The sequence below is a fragment of the Purpureocillium takamizusanense genome, chromosome 2, assembly GCF_022605165.1.
Source record: "Purpureocillium takamizusanense chromosome 2, complete sequence".
In the NCBI taxonomy this organism is placed as follows: Eukaryota; Fungi; Ascomycota; class Sordariomycetes; order Hypocreales; family Ophiocordycipitaceae; genus Purpureocillium; species Purpureocillium takamizusanense.
In genome coordinates, this window is record NC_063069.1 from 3103577 (window position 1) to 3124499 (window position 20923).

The 20923-nt window shown below is 58.0% G+C and overlaps 5 protein-coding genes across 8 annotated transcripts; 3 read left to right on the forward strand and 2 right to left on the reverse strand.

Annotated features, from left to right (window-relative positions):
• Window positions 1–37: 37 nt before the first annotated feature.
• Window positions 38–3358, forward strand: LAS21 (major facilitator super transporter protein). 4 transcript variants are annotated; one of them, XM_047983800.1, is made up of 7 exons: window positions 38–443; window positions 507–559; window positions 615–906; window positions 966–1093; window positions 1149–2042; window positions 2099–2550; window positions 2636–3358. In XM_047983800.1, exons 3-7 carry the CDS (start codon window positions 676–678, stop codon window positions 3208–3210), a joined length of 2280 nt encoding a protein of 759 aa, XP_047839772.1. In that variant the 5' UTR covers window positions 38–443; window positions 507–559; window positions 615–675; the 3' UTR covers window positions 3211–3358. The 4 variants fall into 4 exon arrangements, with proteins under 4 accessions (XP_047839772.1, XP_047839771.1, XP_047839773.1 ...); XM_047983799.1 differs by having other exon boundaries at window positions 507–551; XM_047983801.1 differs by having other exon boundaries at window positions 507–551; window positions 615–1093.
• Window positions 3237–6714, reverse strand: YCG1 (chromosome condensation complex Condensin, subunit G). Its single transcript, XM_047983803.1, has 2 exons — window positions 3914–6714; window positions 3237–3858 (listed from the first exon to the last, which is right to left on the reverse strand). Exons 1-2 carry the CDS (start codon window positions 6612–6614, stop codon window positions 3452–3454), a joined length of 3108 nt encoding a protein of 1035 aa, XP_047839775.1. The 5' UTR covers window positions 6615–6714; the 3' UTR covers window positions 3237–3451.
• A 181-nt stretch (window positions 6715–6895) lies between these two features.
• NOP4 (RNA recognition motif-containing protein) lies at window positions 6896–9240 on the forward strand. Its single transcript, XM_047983804.1, has one exon. It carries the CDS (start codon window positions 6973–6975, stop codon window positions 9139–9141), a length of 2169 nt encoding a protein of 722 aa, XP_047839776.1. The 5' UTR covers window positions 6896–6972; the 3' UTR covers window positions 9142–9240.
• A 704-nt stretch (window positions 9241–9944) lies between these two features.
• On the reverse strand, window positions 9945–11533 carry JDV02_002739 (uncharacterized protein). The gene has a single exon (XM_047983805.1). The coding sequence runs from the start codon at window positions 11352–11354 to the stop codon at window positions 10065–10067; it is 1290 nt and encodes a 429-aa protein (XP_047839777.1). The 5' UTR covers window positions 11355–11533; the 3' UTR covers window positions 9945–10064.
• A 132-nt stretch (window positions 11534–11665) lies between these two features.
• Window positions 11666–15333, forward strand: JDV02_002740 (uncharacterized protein). Its single transcript, XM_047983806.1, has 2 exons — window positions 11666–13452; window positions 13512–15333. Exons 1-2 carry the CDS (start codon window positions 12528–12530, stop codon window positions 14771–14773), a joined length of 2187 nt encoding a protein of 728 aa, XP_047839778.1. The 5' UTR covers window positions 11666–12527; the 3' UTR covers window positions 14774–15333.
• The last annotated feature ends 5590 nt before the right edge of the window (window positions 15334–20923 follow it).

The window sequence follows — 20923 nt, forward strand, 5'->3', positions numbered from 1 at the left end:
TTCCTTCCCTCTCTCTCCCTCAGCGCAACCCTGGCGGCCATGATTGCGCCGCGTCTAACCACGTTCCCATACGCCTCGCTCACTCATCTCGCTCTCCAAACGCGCCTGCGCGGTCAATGCATGAACATCTGCTAGATGGCGTAGCCGGCCCTTCCCCCCCTTTGTCTTCTTCATTCAGTCCCTCAGCTTTCCCCAACGAGGAGGCCGTCTCTTCACTTCCTGATCATGATGGCGGCCTCCAAGACAGGCTTCCCGGCCAGCACACTGCTGCTGGCATTGGCCAATCTCTTGATACCCGTCTCCGTGATAGTCTTTGCCACGGGATTCTTCCCATACAAGCCATTCATTCCTGGCCTAGCTGAATACGAGGCTCTAGAATATGGGCCGCCGCCTGAGCCTCCGTTCGACAGGATGGTCTTCATGGTAGTCGACGCGCTGAGAAGGTAAAGGGGTAGCGCCGCGCCTGTCCAGCATCGCATCCTAGACTAACGCTTTCACGCACAAAGCGACTTTGTGTATGCAGAGGGTTCTGGTTTTCAGTTCACGCAGAGGTGTGTGGGTGCGCGCCCCCCCCCCCTTTTGCTCTTCGATCCGTGTTGACGCAGAACACACAGTCTCATACGAGACGGCGCGGCCATCCCTTTCACCGCAAATGCTCGATCTCCCACTGTGACGATGCCACGCATTAAGTCCATCACCACTGGATCTATTCCGTCCTTTGTTGATCTCATTCTCAACATCGATGAGGGGGACACCTCCTCATCGCTCGCCGCTCAGGACACTTGGCTGGCGCAGCTCAAGGCCGCCCGCAAGGGGAAGCTGCTCATGTACGGCGACGACACATGGCTCAAACTGTTCCCCGATACGTTCGATCGTCACGATGGAACGTCGAGCTTCTTCGTAGCAGTGAGTACCCAGGCCACGTGCCCTGCAAGTGGCGGCCTTTTCTCACCCCTCGATACTAGGACTTTACCGAGGTCGACAACAATGTCACGAGAAATATTGCTGGTGAGCTTGCAAACGAAGACTGGGGCCTCATGGTTCTCCATTACCTCGGACTGGACCACATCGGGCACAAGTCGGGCCCCAGAAGGTCGCACCACTATAATCATGAGTTAGTAGAGGACCATTGCTAATTTTGTTGCCAGCTCCAACATGGTTCCGAAGCAACGTGAAATGGATAGCATCGTCAAGACTTTATACGAGGCAATAGAGGCCAGAGACCATCTCAAGTCCACCCTTCTCGTGGTTTGTGGCGACCACGGCATGAACGACGCCGGGAATCATGGCGCGTCGTCCCCAGGCGAGACGTCGCCGGCCCTGATCTTTCTATCCCCCAAGCTCAAGGGCATCGCTAAACCAGTGACGGCTCCTACAAAGCCCAAGGGCGAGTTTGACTACTACAACATGGTTGAACAGTCCGATATTGCGCCGACAGTCGCGGCTCTTCTCGGGTTTCCTGTGTCGAAGAACAATCTGGGCGCCGTCATACCCGACTTCTTATCCTTCTGGCCCACTGCTAGCGATAAGGTGCAGATTCTCATTCGCAACGCCCGCCAGATACTCGGCATAGTCACGGCCGCATTCGGAGACTCCCTGTTCGCGAGCGACGCCGCCACTGGTCCCTGCGACCCATGCACGCTGGAACCCACAGATATCAACGAACTGGCATGTGAATGGCGAAAGCTATCTCGCCTGGCCCCAGCCATGGCAGCGGCCGCAGTGGTCGAGGAAGACTGGCTGGTTGCCACCTCGGCGTGGCTACGCAAGGCGCAGGAGCTAATGAGCAGCATGGCCTCCAATTACGACATGTCCAGGCTGTTCGCCGGCCAGGGCCTGGCCATAGCCGCCACTCTCGCGAGCGTCGTAGCGGCATACGTTCTGGGGGCCCATGAGAGCGGCCTCGCGATGCCTCTGGCTCTTGTCACGATATTGTACGGTGTTATGATGTTCGCGTCCAGCTACGTTGAGGAAGAGCAGCACTTCTGGTACTGGGCGTCTACGATCTGGCTGGCCTGGCTCGGCGTTCGGGCCATTCATAGGTGGGCGGCCAGACACAGAGACAGCCCGGGCGAACCGTATACTGATTTCGTTATAGATCTGGGCGACTTTCCACCGCCGCTTGGCCACTCACAGCCTTGACCATGCTGCGCCTGATCCGCAGCTGGAATCAGACAGGGCAGAAGTTCGCCGGCGAACCCGACATGGTCAAGCTCCTCCTCACACCTAAGCCGCAGCTGCTCTGGACACTCATCTGCCTTACTTATGTGCTGGCAGCCTTCCAGACCCTGCCCAACCTGAGCGGCCTTCCCTTCATCCTCGCCACGTCCGCCACGTCGGTCCTCGTCTCCGCCGCGTTCGCCTTCAAGCTAGCTTTCACGGCCGAGGACGCCCCAGAGTTGGTCACCGGCTTCGCCAAGGCGCTCAACGTGCGCTTCGAGGGCCAGTCTCTGCTGTCCAGAGCGCGCATGGTCTTTGCCGTCCTATCTCTGCTGGTCGTCTTCGCCGCCTACCAGAGCGGTAGGGGCGGACGCCATGCCCGGTCTTCAGGTACGTGTATCCGTTCATATAAACATGGTTCATGTAAACATGTCCAAACCTGTATTGGCGCCGTGGCTGACGACGGAGCAACCAGCTCGTCTGCTTCACCACCTCTACACGCTGCTCGCCATGACCCAGTCCCGAGCAACCAATATCCCGCTCCTCCTGCTCTACACGGTTCTCTTCGAGTGCCTCGCGTCCGCCGACCTCAGCGTCGCCGAGATCACCACCTCGTCGTTGCTCTTCCAATATGCGTCCTTCTTCGCCTCGGGCGGCTCCAATGCCATCTCCTCGGTCGACCTGTCGAGCGCCTACAATGGCATCGGCGGCTTCAACGTCGTCGCCGTCGGCGTCCTCACCTTTGTCAGCAACTGGGCCGGCCCCATCTTCTGGACCTCGGCCACCAACCTCCTGTTGCTGCAAAAGCGCAGCCAGGGCGGCGATGCTGGCCGTCATGTCCTCCGCCGCCACCTCACGCTCCTGACCGTCTTCACAACGGCGAGCGTCGCGTTTGTCATGGCGGCGTGCACCGCGCTGAGGACGCACTTGTTCATCTGGACAGTCTTTTCGCCAAAGTACCTCTACTGCATGGCGTGGAGCCTCGGCCAGCACTTGGTCATCAATGTGGCGTACGGCAGTCTGCTGTTCTGGGTGGGGACACGGCAATGACACGCCGCCCCAGATGGTCACCTTGGTAAAGTGTCAGATGTAAAGCTAGATGCAGGGTACTGTACTATGTCAAGGACCAGAAACAAAGAATAGAGAGAGGTGCAAGCCCAAACAGTTCCAAAATAATTTGCAGCGTCCATCCACAGGTATCATCAGCAAACTTTCATTCCCATCATGCCACTCATCGCAAAGGCCAAGCCGTTCCCAATGTCCACTAATACACGCCTCATCACCACGTCTCTCAAGCGTCCTGTATCTTGGTATCCTCGTCGTCGGACAGCAGCTCGTCAACAAGCGATTCCTTGTCCTCCTGCTTGGGCACAATGGTCCCCTCGCTGTCCTCCTCCTCCTCCTTGATCCTGGACTCCTCCATGACCGTCTTGTCCTCGCTGGGGTGCCTGTCCGTCAGGATCGACACGCTTCGGCTCGTGCGCCTGTGCGCCGGCAGCTGCTCGTCGAGGCTGTTGACAATCTTGCCCAGGCTGACGTGGATCTTGTACAGCGAGTTGCGGCTGGTGGCATCAGACACGATGCCATCTTCCACCGCCTCGCTGACCTCGGCGTACAGCTCCCGGATCTTTTCTTCCGAGGAGGTGGGCGAGATGTAAAGCTTGCCGAGGAGGCCGGCGGCCACCTTCTTCTCCTCTTCTATTGCACTTGTTAGCTTCCAAATGTCTCTTGACATCGCGTTTCCGATACTTACTACTGATGTTACTGCGCAGTCGCTCCATTATGTCTCGCCCGAGATCAAGGTGAACATCTCCGTTGACATTCTTCTTGTCTGCATCGGCGAGTACACCGGGCGTGTAGCATTTGCGAGGGTCTGTCCAGTCAACAAGGCAGGCTCCGATGGCCGTCATGCTGACCATGTCCTCTCCCACGTCCACGTCATCGTCCTCCAAGCCCTCGCGCAGGTTGAGAAGCGAATGCAAGGCCTGCAGGGCGACGGCCCGCATGAGATCCTGGTTGGAGCTTCTCGAGTAGCAAAACACCGGCAGGAAGTAATTCAGTGCCTGTCGGACAGTCTGGTTTGACGCAGACGAGGGGTCGAAGTAGGCAACGACGAGAGACTTCAGCAACTCTTCGCACGCCTCTTCGTCGCTCACGACCCGGCCGAGCAGCAGTTTCGAGGCCGCAACCGTCGCGGCCGCCTGCACTTCAGGAGCCTTTGATGTGCCCTTGACGGCCTTGACGTAGACCTTGAGCAGACCGGGCGTCGGGGAAAGCAGCTGCGCCCCGTGCACATTCAAGATGTCGGTAAGGATGTGGAGTGCAGTGATCTGAAGCGCAGTATGGCCCTTGCTGAAGAAGTGGATGAATAGACCCAGGTTCTCCTCGGCGAGCGAGCGGTCCAGCAATGCGCAGAGTCCTAGGCACACCAAGCCGCGTTCCCGGACAGGTGCCTCGTGACTTCGCACGGCTGGAACAACTAGATTGTTGAGCATCGATACCAAGTCTGCGTTGTCCTTGAGGTTGCCGGCCACGTGCGTGAGCATGCACTGGACGATGTGAAGACACTTCATGTTGACGACAATCTCCCTAACAGCTTTCTCACGAGCGTCTTCCTCGCTCACGTCCGCGCCCTTGCCGCGCTTCTCGTTGGACGGCGCGCTCCCATGGCTGACCTCGGACTTGGCAGAGTGGAAGCTGTCCTCGACATCGTCGGCAGGCGGATCGTCAACAATGGTATCGTGTACGTCTGCAACAGATTCAAGAACGATGCTGCAGAACTCTCGCTCACCGGCAGCATCTGGGGCACAAATGTACTGCAGAACCTCGACCGTGAGCTTGGTCACCTCGTCTGGCAGATCTGCAATGGAGAGCGACTGGCGCAGCAGGGTGAACATCTTGCGGCGTCCCACCTCGTCGGAGTAATCGAGCGTCAGGGCAATGTGAAGCAGTTGCTCCACAATGAACTCTTGCTCGACCGTGTCCTCCTCTTCCTCCTCGTCCGCTTCCTGTTGAGCAACCCTCTGAAGGGCCTCGACCAGGGCGTGCATGTAGCGCTCCAGATAAAAGGCCAACTTTGTGACTTCGGGCAGCTTCTCCTCGACCAGCGCCTCGTATCGGCCGTTGCCTTCATTGCGGCAGAATTCGTTGAAGCTTCGCGCCATGAAGACGGATTCGGCGGAAAGAGTCTCCCAGAAAGTATCGTCCAGTGTCACAGCCTCGCGATAGTCTGGCCGGCCCTCCCAGAAGCCCTTCATGGCCTCCAGCGCGACACCATTCTCGACGCCAGAGTTGATGACATCAATTCGCTCAAGGAGCTCCAGAAGACCATCGAAGCTCGGCGGTGCTGGCTCTGCCGTGTTGCCTTCGTCTTGTTGCGCCGTACCCGCGCAGTCTGCGATCCATCGATCTCTGAAAAGCCTACCGGCTGCTTTGCGCACGTTTTCATCGCGGTCTCGCAGCCCCCATCGAAGGAGCTTCTCACGCATCGACAGAGACAAGTGTCGGAAATCTCCCAGTGCGGGCAGCAATCGGGAATATACGGCTCTCCGAGTGGCGGGATCCTGATCTCGGGCTCTTTCTAACAGATATGGAAGAGTATTCGGAAGAATAGGAAGATTGACAAGAAGAGACTTTCGTACGTCGGCACTCGGGTCATTCTGCATCACGTCGAGAAGTTTGCCCAGCAAATCGGTGGCCTGGTCATCGTCGCTGTCGTCCGAGTTGGTGCAGCCCTCGGACTGGTTGCCAGCAAGTCGGCCGAGGCCTAGCACAGCCTGCGAGCGGACCATGGCCTCCTTGTCGCGGATTCGTTTGAGAAGCCCGTGCCGGAGCTTCTGGAACAAGTCGTCGTCGATAGCGTCGAGCGAGTTGATGATGTGCGACATGAGCTGAGTGGATCTGAATCGAACAAATTTGTCCTTGGCAGCCATTAAAGGTAGCACAGACTCAAGAAGCTCCGAAGTCAGTCGCGTGGTCGGCGTCTCTGGCATCAAGCTTGTATCCGCGCCGAGATCGCCGAGGATCTCGTTGTCCTTATCACCTGCGAGGCGAAGATAGAAGCCGATGAATCTAATGGACCTCTCTCCGACGCCTTCGGCCTTCTTCACAGGCATGATGCGCAAAACGCATCGGACAAACTCTTTGTTGAACGCCTCCTCGTCGAATTCGCTTGACGGCCCTGTGCTGTTTGTTGGTTCGTAACAGCAGGCCTCGTGGATCTTGCGAAGGTTGACGGCCAGCTTCCTGTGTGTCGCTGTCGTCCTCTGCGCGTCGCGAAACACGGCGCAAATCTGCGTGCGTAGCGCGCTCCCCGGTGTATCAACATACTCGACGACGGCGGCAGACGATGCGCGCGATGCGACAGACCCACGGGAGCCCAGAGTGGCGGTTGAAGTCTTCTTCACGATAGCCGAGGACGTTCTCGACGATCTCGTGGATGCTCGCGCGGGCATTTTGTCGTTGTTTCGGCGCCGCGGCCTCTAAAGTCGCGGATGAAAGCGAAGTCGTCGACTGCGCAGGCGTTTGGTTATGCGTGTGTCAGGCTAAAGTGGTGATGCCTTTGTTTGGGTCGCACGCGTCGATTTGCGGGTTGAGAGTCAACAATGTTCCCGTCTCGGCTTAGCGTAGCTCCCGATAAGACATCGCACGCCCCGCCATCACGTGCGATTAGATAACGACCGAGTCCGTTATCAGTATAACGGTCGCTGGGATTTTTTTTTTCTGCAAGTGAAGCACTAACAGAACGAGCTTGGACTGCCACCGCAAAGAAAATACTCGGGACCATTGTCGGTCCAGTGTATACCCGCCGCGATGGGCTCTCAAAAGAACGACCGCAAGCGACAGCGCTCTGAGGTAGAGGACGCTGTAGCCGCCGCGATTGAAAGCCAAGAGCCGGGCGCGGCCCCAACGACGAAGCGAGCTCGAGTTGAAGAGCGCCGGTCTCTTTTTGTTCGATCATTACCGCCTAGCGCCACCAACGAGTCTCTGACTGAGTTCTTCTCACAACACTTTCCTGTCAAGCATGCAGTCGTTGTTCTGGACCAGAACACCAAGCAGTCTCGCGGCTATGGCTTCGTCACCTTCGCAGACGCTGAGGATGCTTCTGAGGCACAGAAGGCTTTGGACAAGGCCGCATGGGACGGGAGGCGCATCCGAGTCGATCTAGCAGAGCGCAGGCACAGAAACGCAGCCGATGAAACGGAAAATGTCCCTCATGCCAAGCCTGGGAGGCCTGCACCCCAGCCTACAAAGCTCATCGTGCGAAATTTGCCGTGGACAATAAAGACTTCCGAACAACTGTCACATCTGTTCAGGAGCTATGGCAAGGTCCGATTCGCCGACCTTCCCAACAACAAGGGCAAGCTCAAGGGATTCGGGTTCGTCACGCTCCGTGGGCGGAAGAACGCCGAGAAGGCTTTGGAGGGAATCAACGGCAAGGAAATTGACGGCCGAACCCTAGCCGTCGATTGGGCTGTTGACAAGGCCACATGGGACCAGCAGCAAGAAAAGGAACAGGAGAAAGAGGCTAGTGACGAGTCCGTTGCTCAGGCCGATGCAGACTCTGATGAAGACAGCGAGACGTCTGCTGCTGACACTCCCGGCAAGAGCGTGGACCACGAATTAAACGCCGACTTGGAGAACTTCATGAAGAACCATCTTCAGAACCTCGAAGACGAGGACGAAGAGGACGAAGACAAGAACGACAGCGACGACGAGGAGGCTGCCACCAATGAGCCCGAGGAGAAGCCCCAACGAAAGACAACCGACAACTCCTCGACGCTCTTCATCCGCAACCTGCCGTTCACCACAACAGACGAACAACTCAAAGATTTCTTCGAGACGTTTGGAAGAGTCCGTTACGCTCGCGTTGTCTTCGACAAAGTCACTGAAAAGCCCGCTGGAACCGGTTTTGTCTGCTTTGTCAAGGAGCTGGATGCGAAAGAGTGCATCAAGGGAGCTCCCCGGCCCAAGCCAGCCGCCGCCGGTGCCAAGCAGTCTCTCCTCCTGGACGAGAACGCAGATCCTACTGGAAAATACACGCTCGATGGACGGCTCCTTCAAGTAGCTCAAGCCGTCAACAAGGAAGAGGCTACCAACTTGGCAGACAGCTCATTGGCCAAACGGCAGGAGAAGGACAAGAGACGACTTTATCTATTGTCTGAGGGTGCCATAAGTACGAGCTCCCCTTTGTACAACTTACTCTCACCCCCAGAGGTTAGGATGCGGCAGGCAAGTGCCGCACAACGCCGAAAATTGGTTCAGAGCAACCCAAGTCTGCACGTCAGCCTTACTCGACTAGCGATACGCAACCTTCCACGCAATATTGGGTCAAAGGAGCTCAAGGAGTTGGCGCGGAAAGCTGTCGTAGGGTTCGCTCAGGAAGTGAAGGAAGGTCGACGCCAGCCACTTTCCAAGGAGGAGAACGCCAGAGACGGCAAGGATGCCAAGGAAAAGGAGCGGCAACGAAAGCTCAAAGGCAAGGGTATTGTCCGCCAGGCCAAGATCGTCTTCGAAAGCAACGAGGGATCCAAGGTGACAGAGAAGAGTGGAGCGGGCAAGAGCCGCGGATACGGGTTCATTGAGTATGTTTCGCACCACTGGGCACTGATGGGCTTGCGGTATTTGAACGGCCATCAGCTTGAGGGATACAATGGGAGGAAGCAGCGCTTGATTGTTGAGTTCTCCATCGAGAACGCGCAGGTCGTGCAGAGGAGGCGTGTGGCCGAGGAGAAGTCTGCCCAGGGCACCAGGGGAAGGGGGGCGAAGGCTGCTGAGGCTGCCAAGGACAAGAATGACGAGGCCGAGCAACCTGTCGCGCGCGCGCGTGGAAAGGGCCAGGGAGGCAACAAGGTCAAAGGGCAGATGCGAGGCGGTGAAGAACGCAAGGATGTCGAAAAGCACGAGGACATGAAGCAAAGGCTCATCGCTCGGACCAGGCTCGTGCGCAAGAAGAAGGCAAAGGCACGGGGCAAGAGTTAGACATGATGCTTCACTCTCACAACGCTAGCGTCGGACTCGTCGGACCGAAATATCCTGAACATATACTCGTACACTCAAATACTCGCTTGAAGACTCCACGCCCTGATGGGCTGTGTAATATCAATACGTCTTTAAGCTCCCCTATTGCAAAGTGGCGTGAGATATAGTGCCCATATAGGTATGAATCCCCGACTTCAGCTCATAGCACAAACCCAGATCGAGGAAAATATGTTGACAACTTTGATCACAGCACGAATACCTCTCCATCACAGACTGAATAGGCCAAGTGCGTAGCATCGACATGGTACAACCCTCCTTACAAGCGCATCCTAGCCACTGCCGACGAGGTATGGCGCTGCCACGCACCGCATAGACAAGCTCGGATTTAGACACGCTTTGAAATGGCCAAATACGGACACGCCGACGAGTGGTAATTAGGCCGGGGAGAAGACCTCCCGTGAGCAAGAGATGGTTGGAGTTAGTGTATCCTAGCACATGCAATGTTGCAGGCCATGTGCAAGTGCGTAGTGTGCTGTGGTGGGCAATACCTGGCATCCTGGCGTCCCAAAGGTGCTGCAAGGAAGGAGGGCGCACTCCATGAGGCGCCGGTCCGTCGCGTCGTGGGGAAAAAAAGGGATATGGTGAGCCTTGAGACTCGTGTATCACGGGTGCCTGTGATGGACATGTAGGAGCAGAGACAGCTCATAGCATCCCTAGAAACACACGCCCGGTGTGATTCGTGGGCGAGTCGCTTCAACATTCCTCTCGTTACGTTCATATACTACCGATATTCCACGGTAAGTGCACAGCTCAGCATATATTGAAATACAGTAGACTTCAGGAGCTAATACAAAGTACGAAACGGCTATTGATGTCGATGAAAGTCAACGGAGTGGGGATGAAGTACTCGAGGTCAGGCTTGTTCACTTCCAGAACCAGCCGGATTTTGGCTTCCCACCTTCACCCGTGGCATTCTCAGCATGATCCAACTCGTTCCTGGGTTGGTTATCCAGCTGCTGCTGTTCGGGCGCGTTCCGTTTAGGAGGTTCCCTGGTGACATATGACACGCTCCCAATCTTGTTGCCGTCCTTGTCGAGGGTCTTGCGGGTGACGGTGGTGTGGGTGTAGCCAAATCTGTCTACGTGTGCTTCCCGTGTCGTGACCTGCTTCGCGTTACCGGCGAGGGTCGCTTCCTTGGACTTCTCGAGGGAGGCAACCTGATCCCTGATGGCCTTAGATAACGTCTCCCACGAATTTTGGCCCTGGGCAGACGAGTGCGGTATCGTCAAAAAGATCTCGTCAAAATGGTCGGGATGTCGTTGCTCCCGCCGCTGAGACCCATCATCTTCCTCAAACGCGTCCTGAGACGCTTCCGACGGTGCGCGGCCCTCGTCGATAGCCTGCTGTATCTGCTTGAAGGCGCGCCCTGTCTGTTCGAAGAAGTCCTCGTTGCCGTCATCGCCGCCCGCAGCGCCGCGCCGCCGAGACAGGCCATCTGCCTCATGCGCGTCCTGAGACGCTTGGGACGGTGCGTGGCCCTCGTCGACAGCCTGTTTTAGCTGCTGGAAGGCGCGTCCTATCATTTTTAAGATGTCCCCCGTGCTCTCATTGCCGTCGCCGTCACCCGTGGCGCCTCGCCACGCCGTGGCCGCGCGCAGGTCGATCTCGCGGTGAAAGCAATCCCAGTCTGGGGTGCGGGCTTTAGTGAAATGGTTGTGGATCGGATGCTCGATCAGACCCTGGTCATGCAGGCGGGCCGTGAAGAACCACGTAGGCTCGAAGGCCGGTAAAAGGCGGCGGATTCGCTGCCTCTGCACATATTTGAAAGTGATGTCAGGCAGAGGCAGACCCAGCGAGACGGCCAGGAGGTCCTCAAAGGCGTCTTCGAAAGTGAAGATGGAGGAGTCGAGGCTCGGCGGCAGGTCGTTGGGGATGGGTCGTGGAAGATGGCGCAGAGCTCCGGGAGAGTAGGATGGCGAGGACGTGAGGGCCAAGACGTCCCAGGTTGAGAGCCATCGGCCGGCATCTTGGCTCTCCATGGCGCTCGGAGATGTCAAGGGACGCTCGCCAGTGGCAGCGGAGGTGGCGGTGGCGTGACGCAGAGCAGCCGAATGTGCGCCGAGCAAGGTGTTGATGCCGGAGGCGATGTTGGCGTCGACGTGTTGCTTGAAGCGGACAAAGACGTTGGAGTTGTTGTCGCCGTCGCGGCTCATCACGGAGTCACGGTGAAGTTGCCGCCGCGAGGCCGAAAGAGACGAAGTCTCCCAAGCAGCTCACGAAGTGTGTTAGTTAACCTACGTACTGGACGTACATATGTACGCACGCAGTACGTATCTGCATCTGCGACCGGTTGAGCTTTGAAGAACAATGCAGGTGAAAGTGAAAGGACGTGCGTTGCGGTGATGTCGACAGTTGGCAGCGGCTCGGGGTCCCGTGACCCGCTTATGTGACATCGATGGAGCCTGACGCCCCCGCCAAGCGAGGACCTCTACGGGCGGGAACTTGATCCAACCTGAATTCTGAGCTTGGGGCTCCCCTTTTCAGCGCGGTGCAGTGGCGCGAGCTCTCTTGACGCCTCAGTCAACGGGCGTCCGGTGCCTCCAAAAGACTGCCCGGTGCACAGTTGCAGGTACTACAAGTACCTACGTACATAGGTAGGTACCTTATGTTAGCTGCCTTATTAACTTGGCATGTACAGTATACGCGTCTGTGGCTCTTGCCTCTGCTACCAGCTGCCAACTTGAAGTGGTCCGGTCTTGCAGTACGTACCCCTCCTTGTACTCCGCGTTCTGCGCGCCACACAGGCTCCGTCCTGCGCCACCTCCGCTCTAGCGGTGCGGAAGGAACCTACTAAAGCTACGAGGTACTTCGGCTACGTACCTTCGCCTTCGTACCTGCCTTGCCTGGGAGACGACAAGAAAGGGAAGGCGGCAACCCGGGCGAGCGACTCCACTCCGCCTTCCGACGCTGCGGGCGAACTACTTCGTACCAGGTGCGAAATGAAGCGCGCCAACCTCGCCGGCCATCCGAAATCCTTCTACTCCGTGCATCTTTGAAGCCGTCCATCATCTGTAGCGCCAGGTCGCAACGCACGCATCGCGTCGCTTCGCACCGCATTGCACCGCATCATATTTCTCACTCTTTAAGCGCCTCCGTCCTGTCCAGCGCCGCGCGGCTGCTGCGCACTGTCATGGTCGGCTCCTGTCCTCCGACTTGCGACTCGCCCACGCCGTCACCAGCATCGCCACCAGCCCAATGATATCACCATCCGCACACCACAACCATCACTCAAGGCGCGCGGCATTCGCCTCCCCAGTCGAGCCTATCGCAAGCCGCTCCCGTCCGAGTTCGCATCGTCCACGCTGGCAGCCTCGCCGTCGCTCGCGATGATGGTGACGTTGGCGACTGCGACGACGACTCCCGCCATCACAGGCGCCCCGACGGTGACCACGCCCACCCCCTCGGCGAGCCCGACCTCGTCCGGAACTCCCGGCGACCCCGGAGAGGTGCTCAAGAACTGGTCTTCCCTCATCGGCATCGTTACCGCCATTGTCGGCAACGTCCTCATCGCGCTGGCCCTCAACGTTCAGCGCTATGCACACACGAGACTGCACAAGGAGCGTGTTCGCGTCCGCCAACGAGCGCGAGCTGCTCTGAAGCGGGCGCAAAGTGGCAGTAACACCACCAGCGAAAACGCGGGAGCATACGGCGCCATTGGAGCTGACGTTGCTGGGCGGGGCAATGGCCGTGCCTCTGGAGTTGCCGCATATCGATCCAACGGCGGCGACGGTCCCGATGATAACCACGGCGACCACGAGACGGACCCTCTTGCTGCCTCGTTCCAGTCTTCCTCTACTACAGATGTCGAGAGCGGCCCTGATCCCACCGTAAAGGCCGCGTCGACGTACCTCAAGTCGCCGTACTGGTGGCTGGGCCAGATCCTCATCACCCTCGGCGAGACGGGCAACTTTCTCGCCTATGGCTTTGCCCCAGCTTCCATTGTGTCGCCTCTGGGCGTTGTCGCCCTCGTTTCCAACTGCATCATTGCTCCAGCCATGTTTCATGAGAGGTTCCGCGCCCGAGACTTTTGGGGCGTCGTCATCGCCGTGGCCGGTGTCGTGACAGTCGTCCTAAGCGCGAACCAGGAGGAGACCAAGCTCGAGCCGCACGACGTGTGGGACGCAATCACCACCATGGAATTCGAGATTTACATGGCCGTGACGGTTCTCCTCATCATGGTCCTCATGTGGGCCAGCCCAAGATACGGGAGACGCACAATATTGATAGATCTGGGGCTCGTAGGCCTCTTCGGTACGCGGCATCCCGCTCAAGCGTGTGGTCACATGATTGATGGACTAATTTGCGAACAGGAGGCTATACTGCCCTGGCGACAAAGGGCGTCTCGTCCATGCTGTCCTCCACCCTCTGGAGGGCCTTTGCCACTCCCGTCACCTACGTCCTTGTTCTCATTCTGCTCGTCACCGCTGTGATGCAGATTCGCTACGTCAACAAAGCGCTGCAGCGTTTCGATTCGACCCAAGTCATTCCCATACAGTTCGTGCTTTTCACTCTCTGCGTCATCTTGGGAAGCGCCATCCTGTACCGCGATTTTGAAAAGACCACGGTCGAGCAGGCGGCCAAGTTTGTTGGTGGCTGCCTGCTCACCTTTTTTGGCGTCTTTCTCATCACCAGCGGGAGGAAGCCGCAGGATGATGAAGACGAAGATGTGCTTTCTGAGGCGGAGGGCATCGAGGAGACTATCGGCTTGAGGCCACACGAGGTCAATGGAGGTGGCCTGGCACACGAAGCTCCCTCTCCAAAGTCGCAATCGCGCAGGTCCAGCAAGCTTTCGCGGGTCAGCTTCGCTGCAACCATCAAGCACAAGTCCCCTCCCCCTGCTAGCGAACCCGACATCGTAAGGGTCACCAGCTCAGCCGCTGCAAGCGTCCCGGATCTGCTTGGCGACCTGTCCTCACCACTGGTTGAGAACCCGTGGCAATCATCCTGGGACTCTTCTGCTTCGTCCCCGGGCGGCAACAGGGCGTTCCCCGCGGAATCCGCGGCCACGCCCTCCGTCATTGCCTCCACGCCGACGCAATCATCCCCAAGCACGCCGCAGAAGGAGCCCGCCGCGCCCCCTGGCTACCCTACAGATCGACCAGTCACTCCACGGCCCAGCTCTGCACTCGCGCGGGCCGCCAGCCATCACCGCTCCAAAACGTTCATATCACCGTCCCCGCTCTCGTCGACGGTTACGACCGTGGTCAAGGACGGCTTCCTGCGGGAGAACGACAACCCGCTGGCGCAGCGGTCATCGATGCGCCGCATCCGCTCCAGCATCCGCGCCAGTCTGTTCTTCAACGAAGATGATGAAGATAACAGTGAGGGCAACAGGCCGGGTCAGTCGGCCATTCCCGCTCTGGACGACCAGGCCCATGCCGCGCTGCACAGGCAGGAGAGCGCCGGGTCCCACGGCGAGGCTGAAGACACCGGAAGAAGAAGATCACGGAGCGTCAGCGACGCTCTCGGCGATTTCTTCCGCACCAGGAAGAAGAACAAGAAAGAGTCGCATGAGGCTCTTGCGACGGGAGGTGCTGCCGATGCCGACACAAGCCACAGCGGGCCATCATGACGACGGCTACTACCACCATCACACGCTTTGCCACCAACACCCCCCTCATTTCTTTGCCTATATTCGTCACCGACGCGGGCCGACCATGATGAAAGGAAAGTAGCGGTCAACAGTGCATGTCACGAATTGGATCGCCCCAGGATGCGCGCGCGCAATCCAATAATTATTGATAACATGTCAATGGGCGCATGTTGTCGTGCGCCTGGGCCTCAAGGGCTAAGTGCTTCAGCCAGTTCACATTGGGAGTGAGAAGCGGAACGCCAGCGGAAGCCGCCACGAGCAGAGTTGGTGTTTTGAGCACGAATTGCAAGGCGTTGTTGGACGGGTTTGATTTTCTGCTTTTTCGCATTCCTTTCTGTTCTTGTTCTTTCCATATCAACGATGCCGGTAGACTTGTTGTCCAGGGCTGGCTATTTTGGCAAGAGCATCTCACGTTGGATCTGTCGTTGAGCGCCACATGTTTGCACTCATGTACATACGTAGAGACCTAGGCAGCGCCTGCATCTGGTGTGGGTGCTCGTACATACGTATGTACTACGTTCCTAATCGAGAAGACGGGCTTCTACAGTTTGGTCCTTCGCCCCCCGTTTCCGGGAAGTCTGCGTCAGCATCCGAGACGTAGCCCGGCTGCATCTGGGACATACATGTCTGGGACGACGCTGGTGCCTGCCTACCTCCTGGGCACCTGGTGGCACGTCCTTACCCGGGAGCATCCCTGCGGCGGCGAGCGACAGTAGCGGCGAGGTTTGCGACGAGTTCATGATGATGATGAGAAGAGCGCCCCCCCCCCCTCCTCGGCCTTCCCCGACCGCTTGTGCCAGGCACTTGCCGGGATGCATGTGCGATTCACATTGAAGCAAGCAAGCACCGGCAGGCAAGCTTCCCTCCCGAGTGGGCTCGCATCGCGACAGGCCCAGCGACTGGACGCGTCTCTGATGCGGGGTGACGACGCATGCGCAGCCCGCCCCCCCGCCATGACGCCCATGTTGTTTCCTTTCGTACTTCTCGAACGAGAGCTCTCGTCGCGATGGCGTGCAATGCATGTCAGGAAGGGGGGGGGCGCGGATGACGGCAAGGACGAAGCCGAGACGGACCAAAGCAGTGCCGTTCTCGCCAGCAACCCAAGCAAGCAACTGGGCAGGTAGCCGCAGACGAGCAGACGTCTCTCGCGGGCCCCAGCACAAACGCCGCCGACGTTGCTAGTAATTCTAACTAATAGGAACAACGAATCTGCCCGCACCGACCCTGCGGCAGAGCGCGATTCTGCGCCGGATCTACCGAGTGCTAAGTAGGTAGTAAACTTACCACTACCTGTACTAAGAGGCACGTAAGCACGCAGCAGCGGGCCCATGCCCATGCCCATGACATGCCCTGCCACGCCATAACAAAACAAAACAAGCCCCCCCCCAGGGCGGAAGGAATCACCGACCGACCAAGCGAGCTACTCGGAAAATAAAAGACTGCCTGCTGGCGAGTCGCGTATAGGAGAGAAGAGCAGAGCAGAGGAGGGGAGGAAAGGGGGCAGTTGGAGTCGCGTTCGCAGGCCCTCCGGGTGCCAGGCAAGATGAAAAAAGCGTGGAGAAGGAAAATTGCGTGATGCGAGCAACAAACAACAAGTGCAACCCCGTTGGACGCCCGCTTCTAGGAAGCTCCCGGTTTCGGCGGGCGTCTAGTTACAGTTTGGGAGTACGCAGTAACTACGTACGTAGCAACTTGGGCAGTTAGTTTAACTTGGTAACTAGTTACTGCGTCGTTCCCCCTTTGGCCGTGAGTCGGTCGGGCGTACAGAAAGAAAGAGCCGGTCGGTCGGTCGGTCCCCCCGCATCGCATGGCATAGCATCGCATGGCATCGCATCACATGGCGTTTGTTGGCGCAGCGCACCCCACTCAGGACGAGATGGATGCCGGTAGTTGTCATTTCTCCCAACAACGATATACATTATTTGTTTTGAAACCTGGGCATCGTGGGCATGCGTTTCCCGGACGTAGTGCCACGCAACTTATTCGTCATCAAGCTCGGGGCAGAACGTTGTCGTGGTCCCAGGGGGCACGCACGGCACGGTGATGTGAGGGGCAAGGCAAACGGGCGATGCAAACTTTAAACGACTACGTACTAGTTAACTACAACCACCAAAGCAATGAATGGGTGAGGCTGAATCAACACAGACAACGGGTCCCCCGGCAAAAGGCGTCGGTACCAGATTTTTCTCCATCAACATGTAAGGGATGCCAAGACGAGGGGAGCCTTAGACTAGGGATAGGTATTGGAGACCTGGGGCCGTGGTGGCAAGTGATAGTAATAGCAGTAACTTAAGTAGCATATTGCTCACAGGGATGTCCCTGGCTGGCTCTTCCACCTCTTTTCCTCATACTACGTACCACTACAAGGTGTGAAGATGCATGATGGGATCATTGTCAAGCCTCAATGGTGCCCGGCTCTCGCGTCGGCAGCATGCGTGAAGAATCGTTCGCTCAGGCATCATTTTGCTTGGGTGTCGAGCCGGCATCGTGCGTGGTGGATCGTTCGTTCGTCCAGGCTTCGTCATGCTCGGCTGCCGCGTCGGCATCACGAAACGATCACCACGCCCAATGAATGCCCCACGCTCTGCGCAATGGACGACTCGAGGTGGCTGCGTTCGCTGGTAACGTACCGCGCTGCCCGTAATTGTTCTACCAGTACTTCATAGACCCGACTGACTACGTACCCACTGATCAATGCTGCAGAGCGTTTGCGACGGCGATAGACGACCCCTTGCCTGCAATCGCCCACCGACTGATGAGCAACGCTTTGCTACCGTCAGAGTGGCTGGCTGGCGTTGATCGCCCGTTGGGTGACGGGATGCCATCTCGTCGGATATTACTTGGCAGGCGCTACTTTTAGTCCCCTACAATGCCGAGCACGCTGTCGAGGATCGTGCGAGCCGGATATTGAGTTAACTAGCTTGACCCATGCTTTCAGTTTCTGCCTGTGCGCCCGACGACACCACATCCCCCCCCCCCCGGCTCGGGTCTGTCCGCAAAGCCCGATCAAGCTTTCCGGGACTGATTGTCGGTCGGTGGTGGGGTCCAAGGTGAGTGTGAGACTCTTCTCGGACGGTTGGTGGGAGGAGCCGCTGCTGGTAGTTACGTTCGTTAACTAGGGCGTGGAGAGAAACGCACAGAGCAGACTGCCGATCTTAGTCCGTTCCGTTCCTGGGGGTCCTGTCGAAGCGTGACGCTACCTCTGTGCGTTTCAGCATCTTTCACACCCCAAAGCAGAGCCAGCAGAGTGCATCCGCAACGGCAGTGTTGCGCCCTTGTGGTGCCGCTTCGTCGGATTTCGGTCGGCCCAAGTCAAAACCCCGTCTGTTTGTTGTTAGTGTTGAAAAGACTCAACGCCTTCCGTCAACAATGCTGCCTGCCGAGGCAAGGTCGGCTTCCCTTGATGAGTCCTGCTTGAATCAGCTCCCATGCAAGGTATTATGCTCTTCATGCTGAGTGAACCCCCCTCACTTTGCGCAACGTGTCTCGGCGGGGCAGGACAGGGCAGGGCAGGGCTGGGCAGGGCTGGGCTGTCGGCCAGGATAGATAGCAAGACTGCGTACATACGTATCCGTCCCCATCTCAGATCGGTCAAAGCCACACTGTTTGATCATCTCGGCGCAATGCTTGAGTCGTGCGTGTTGGTGGGCGAGGCAGCTGAACTCGAGATGGATGGGGTCTGTACATAACTTAGTATTGGAAATCCAAACAAGCCCTTGCCTCGGCCAGAACTTCCGAAACGCCCATGGCACATCGAACAAGGAAAAAAATAATAACATGCCATGCGAGTCGTCAATGGCCCGTTCACACACCCAATGCCCACCAACATGCAGCCCCATGCAGTAGCAGCCTGCAGTCCCGTCACACCGACCTCTCTGGAGCGCGCGCGCGTCGTCTCCCCCCCGCGACCAGCCGGTACGGTTAGGGTACGATAGGGTACGGCACGAGGCAGAGTTCCCCCGGGCCTTTGTTCCCCTGTGGCGCCAGATCCAGCGTCTTCCGTGTCTGCCCTCTCCGACAAAGCCCGCGTGGACAACTGGCAAGCGCATCGATTTGCAGCTCCGAGACCACCCTCACCACCTACAGCATCTGTCTCAAGTGAATACTAGGGCAACCAACGTCATTGACCTCGGCACTACGGCGCCTGGATTGCCCGTGATTTGGACCGTCCGACGTCGATGCCTCTAGTAGCCTCTTTCACGACGGCTCCCGCGTCGTTCGTGCTGCAGAATTGGACTGGATCGCATGTACGAAGTACGGACGAACGTCGGGTGAGCACCAACAGCGCAAGCAAGCCGTGCCGTGCCGTCCGACATCGACCAAGGAGTGACGCCCTAGGCTCTTTGGTGCGCGTCTTGCGAGTAATACTAGTAATACTCACTACTCGCACAAGCGCGAAGGAACAGAAGCCTCCGCCCAGGATTGCGAAGCACGTCGGGTCATGGCCCGCGAACCAAGCATGCCACCGTCGCGTTGATGAGCCGCTCACTCCATCCAACGAGGGCCCCAAGCCGTCCTCTCGCGATCCATGTCGACCCGCTGCCCCCACCATTGAGATCTTCGGGGCTTGCTCAGGCCACATATCACGACAGAAGCTAGCGGTCCGTCCATCGTTACCTAGTCCAGTGGTAGCAATGACGATAACCAGTGCGATGCCGCTCCCCTGCATGTGCCCGTGCCGTGTCGTGGCTGGCCGGCGTGGTTCTGCGCTGGAAAGAAAAGAAATCCGTAGTCGCAATCAATGTTGCGCGCTGAGTGTCACGGCATCCCAGCTGTTAGTATCACGGGTTGATTCCGAGCGCCACGAGGCAAGCCGCTGCAGCTCGTCTGGCGGAGCATCATAGCAGGCAATGCTATCGACAGCGGTTGCCCATCTCCCTTGGCCTCTCGCGTCTACTTGTGAGAGTGCCTATACGGGCCACGACGCGACGGCAGGGGAGACCTGGGCTCGCATCTCGCAGCTTCTTGTTGTACGTACTTGTGCGAGTGCTCGTACTCAAAAGGGGCCTGCAGGGGGGCGAGCGAGCATTGTCCCACCATGGAAGTTTATTGCAGATTTGCAGCCCCCTGTACCTTGCGTGCGGAGTGAAGACCTTGTTGACGTGCCGATGTTGTGGGGGGTCTGGCAGCTCTCGTCTGCGTTGCAGCTCACCGGAGACGAGTCGTTGGTCGCTCGACAGCTGCTCGAGTTGCTACTGTGATGGATGCATAGTAAATATGACCAACTAACGATATTGGATAGGTACTCTGTCCTTGTCAATTGTTCAGCACGGGGAAGCCCAAGTGGTTCATCAAGTGCCAAACGCACAAGGCGCGCATCGGAGCACTTGCTCTCCTAGGCTATGCTTGCGCATCCCAGAAGTCGCCTTGAAAACTGGCAAACGGGGGGGGGGGGGAACCTGCCGCGTCTGGCTCTTGGTTTCCGTTCTGACTGTGATGGTGAGCTCCCGGGACCAATCACACGCCGGGGCGACGCGTTCTTCGTCGTCGTTGCAGGGCAGGTTGCAGTTCCTGCACCAACAAGGGGTGCAGCAACAGAAGGCCGTGGAACACAACCTCTGCCCACCATGTTTGCATCATGACGACCGCCGATGGAGGCGTGCCTCACGCTAGAGCTGCAGGTGTCACCTAGCTGCATGGGTCTAACCCACGGGAGACGAGTCCACGCAGGTGGCGCATCCTGACCCTTGCCACCCCTGTCCGCAAAGTCGACAATGCCAGTCTTTTTGCATCCACGATCGGTTCGGGTCCTTGAGAGTGAGAAAGACAATGTAACGTCCACAAAGATGGGGAAACTTCGACCATCGCTGCCATGACGCCTCAGAACGCATACCCCGGTGGCTTACTTTGGGATGAGCTGCTAGCAGCCTGTCTAGCTCCCTCGTCTGTGAGCCCATCAAGCAAGCTTGGTCTCGGAAGAGGCAAGCCTCAATGCCACCGCCCATGTATATGTATCGTGCTGGCTGGCTGGGTTGGCGCGCGTGTGTCGGTTGCAACGCCTCGTGTTCTAGCGCGAGAAAGTCCTACGGAGCATGTCCACGGAACAGCCATGCTGCAAGTCATCCGAAGCAGGTAGGGCGGCTCAACGCCTGTGTCGTGTGTCAAGGGTGCCGCTCGACACAGGCTCGT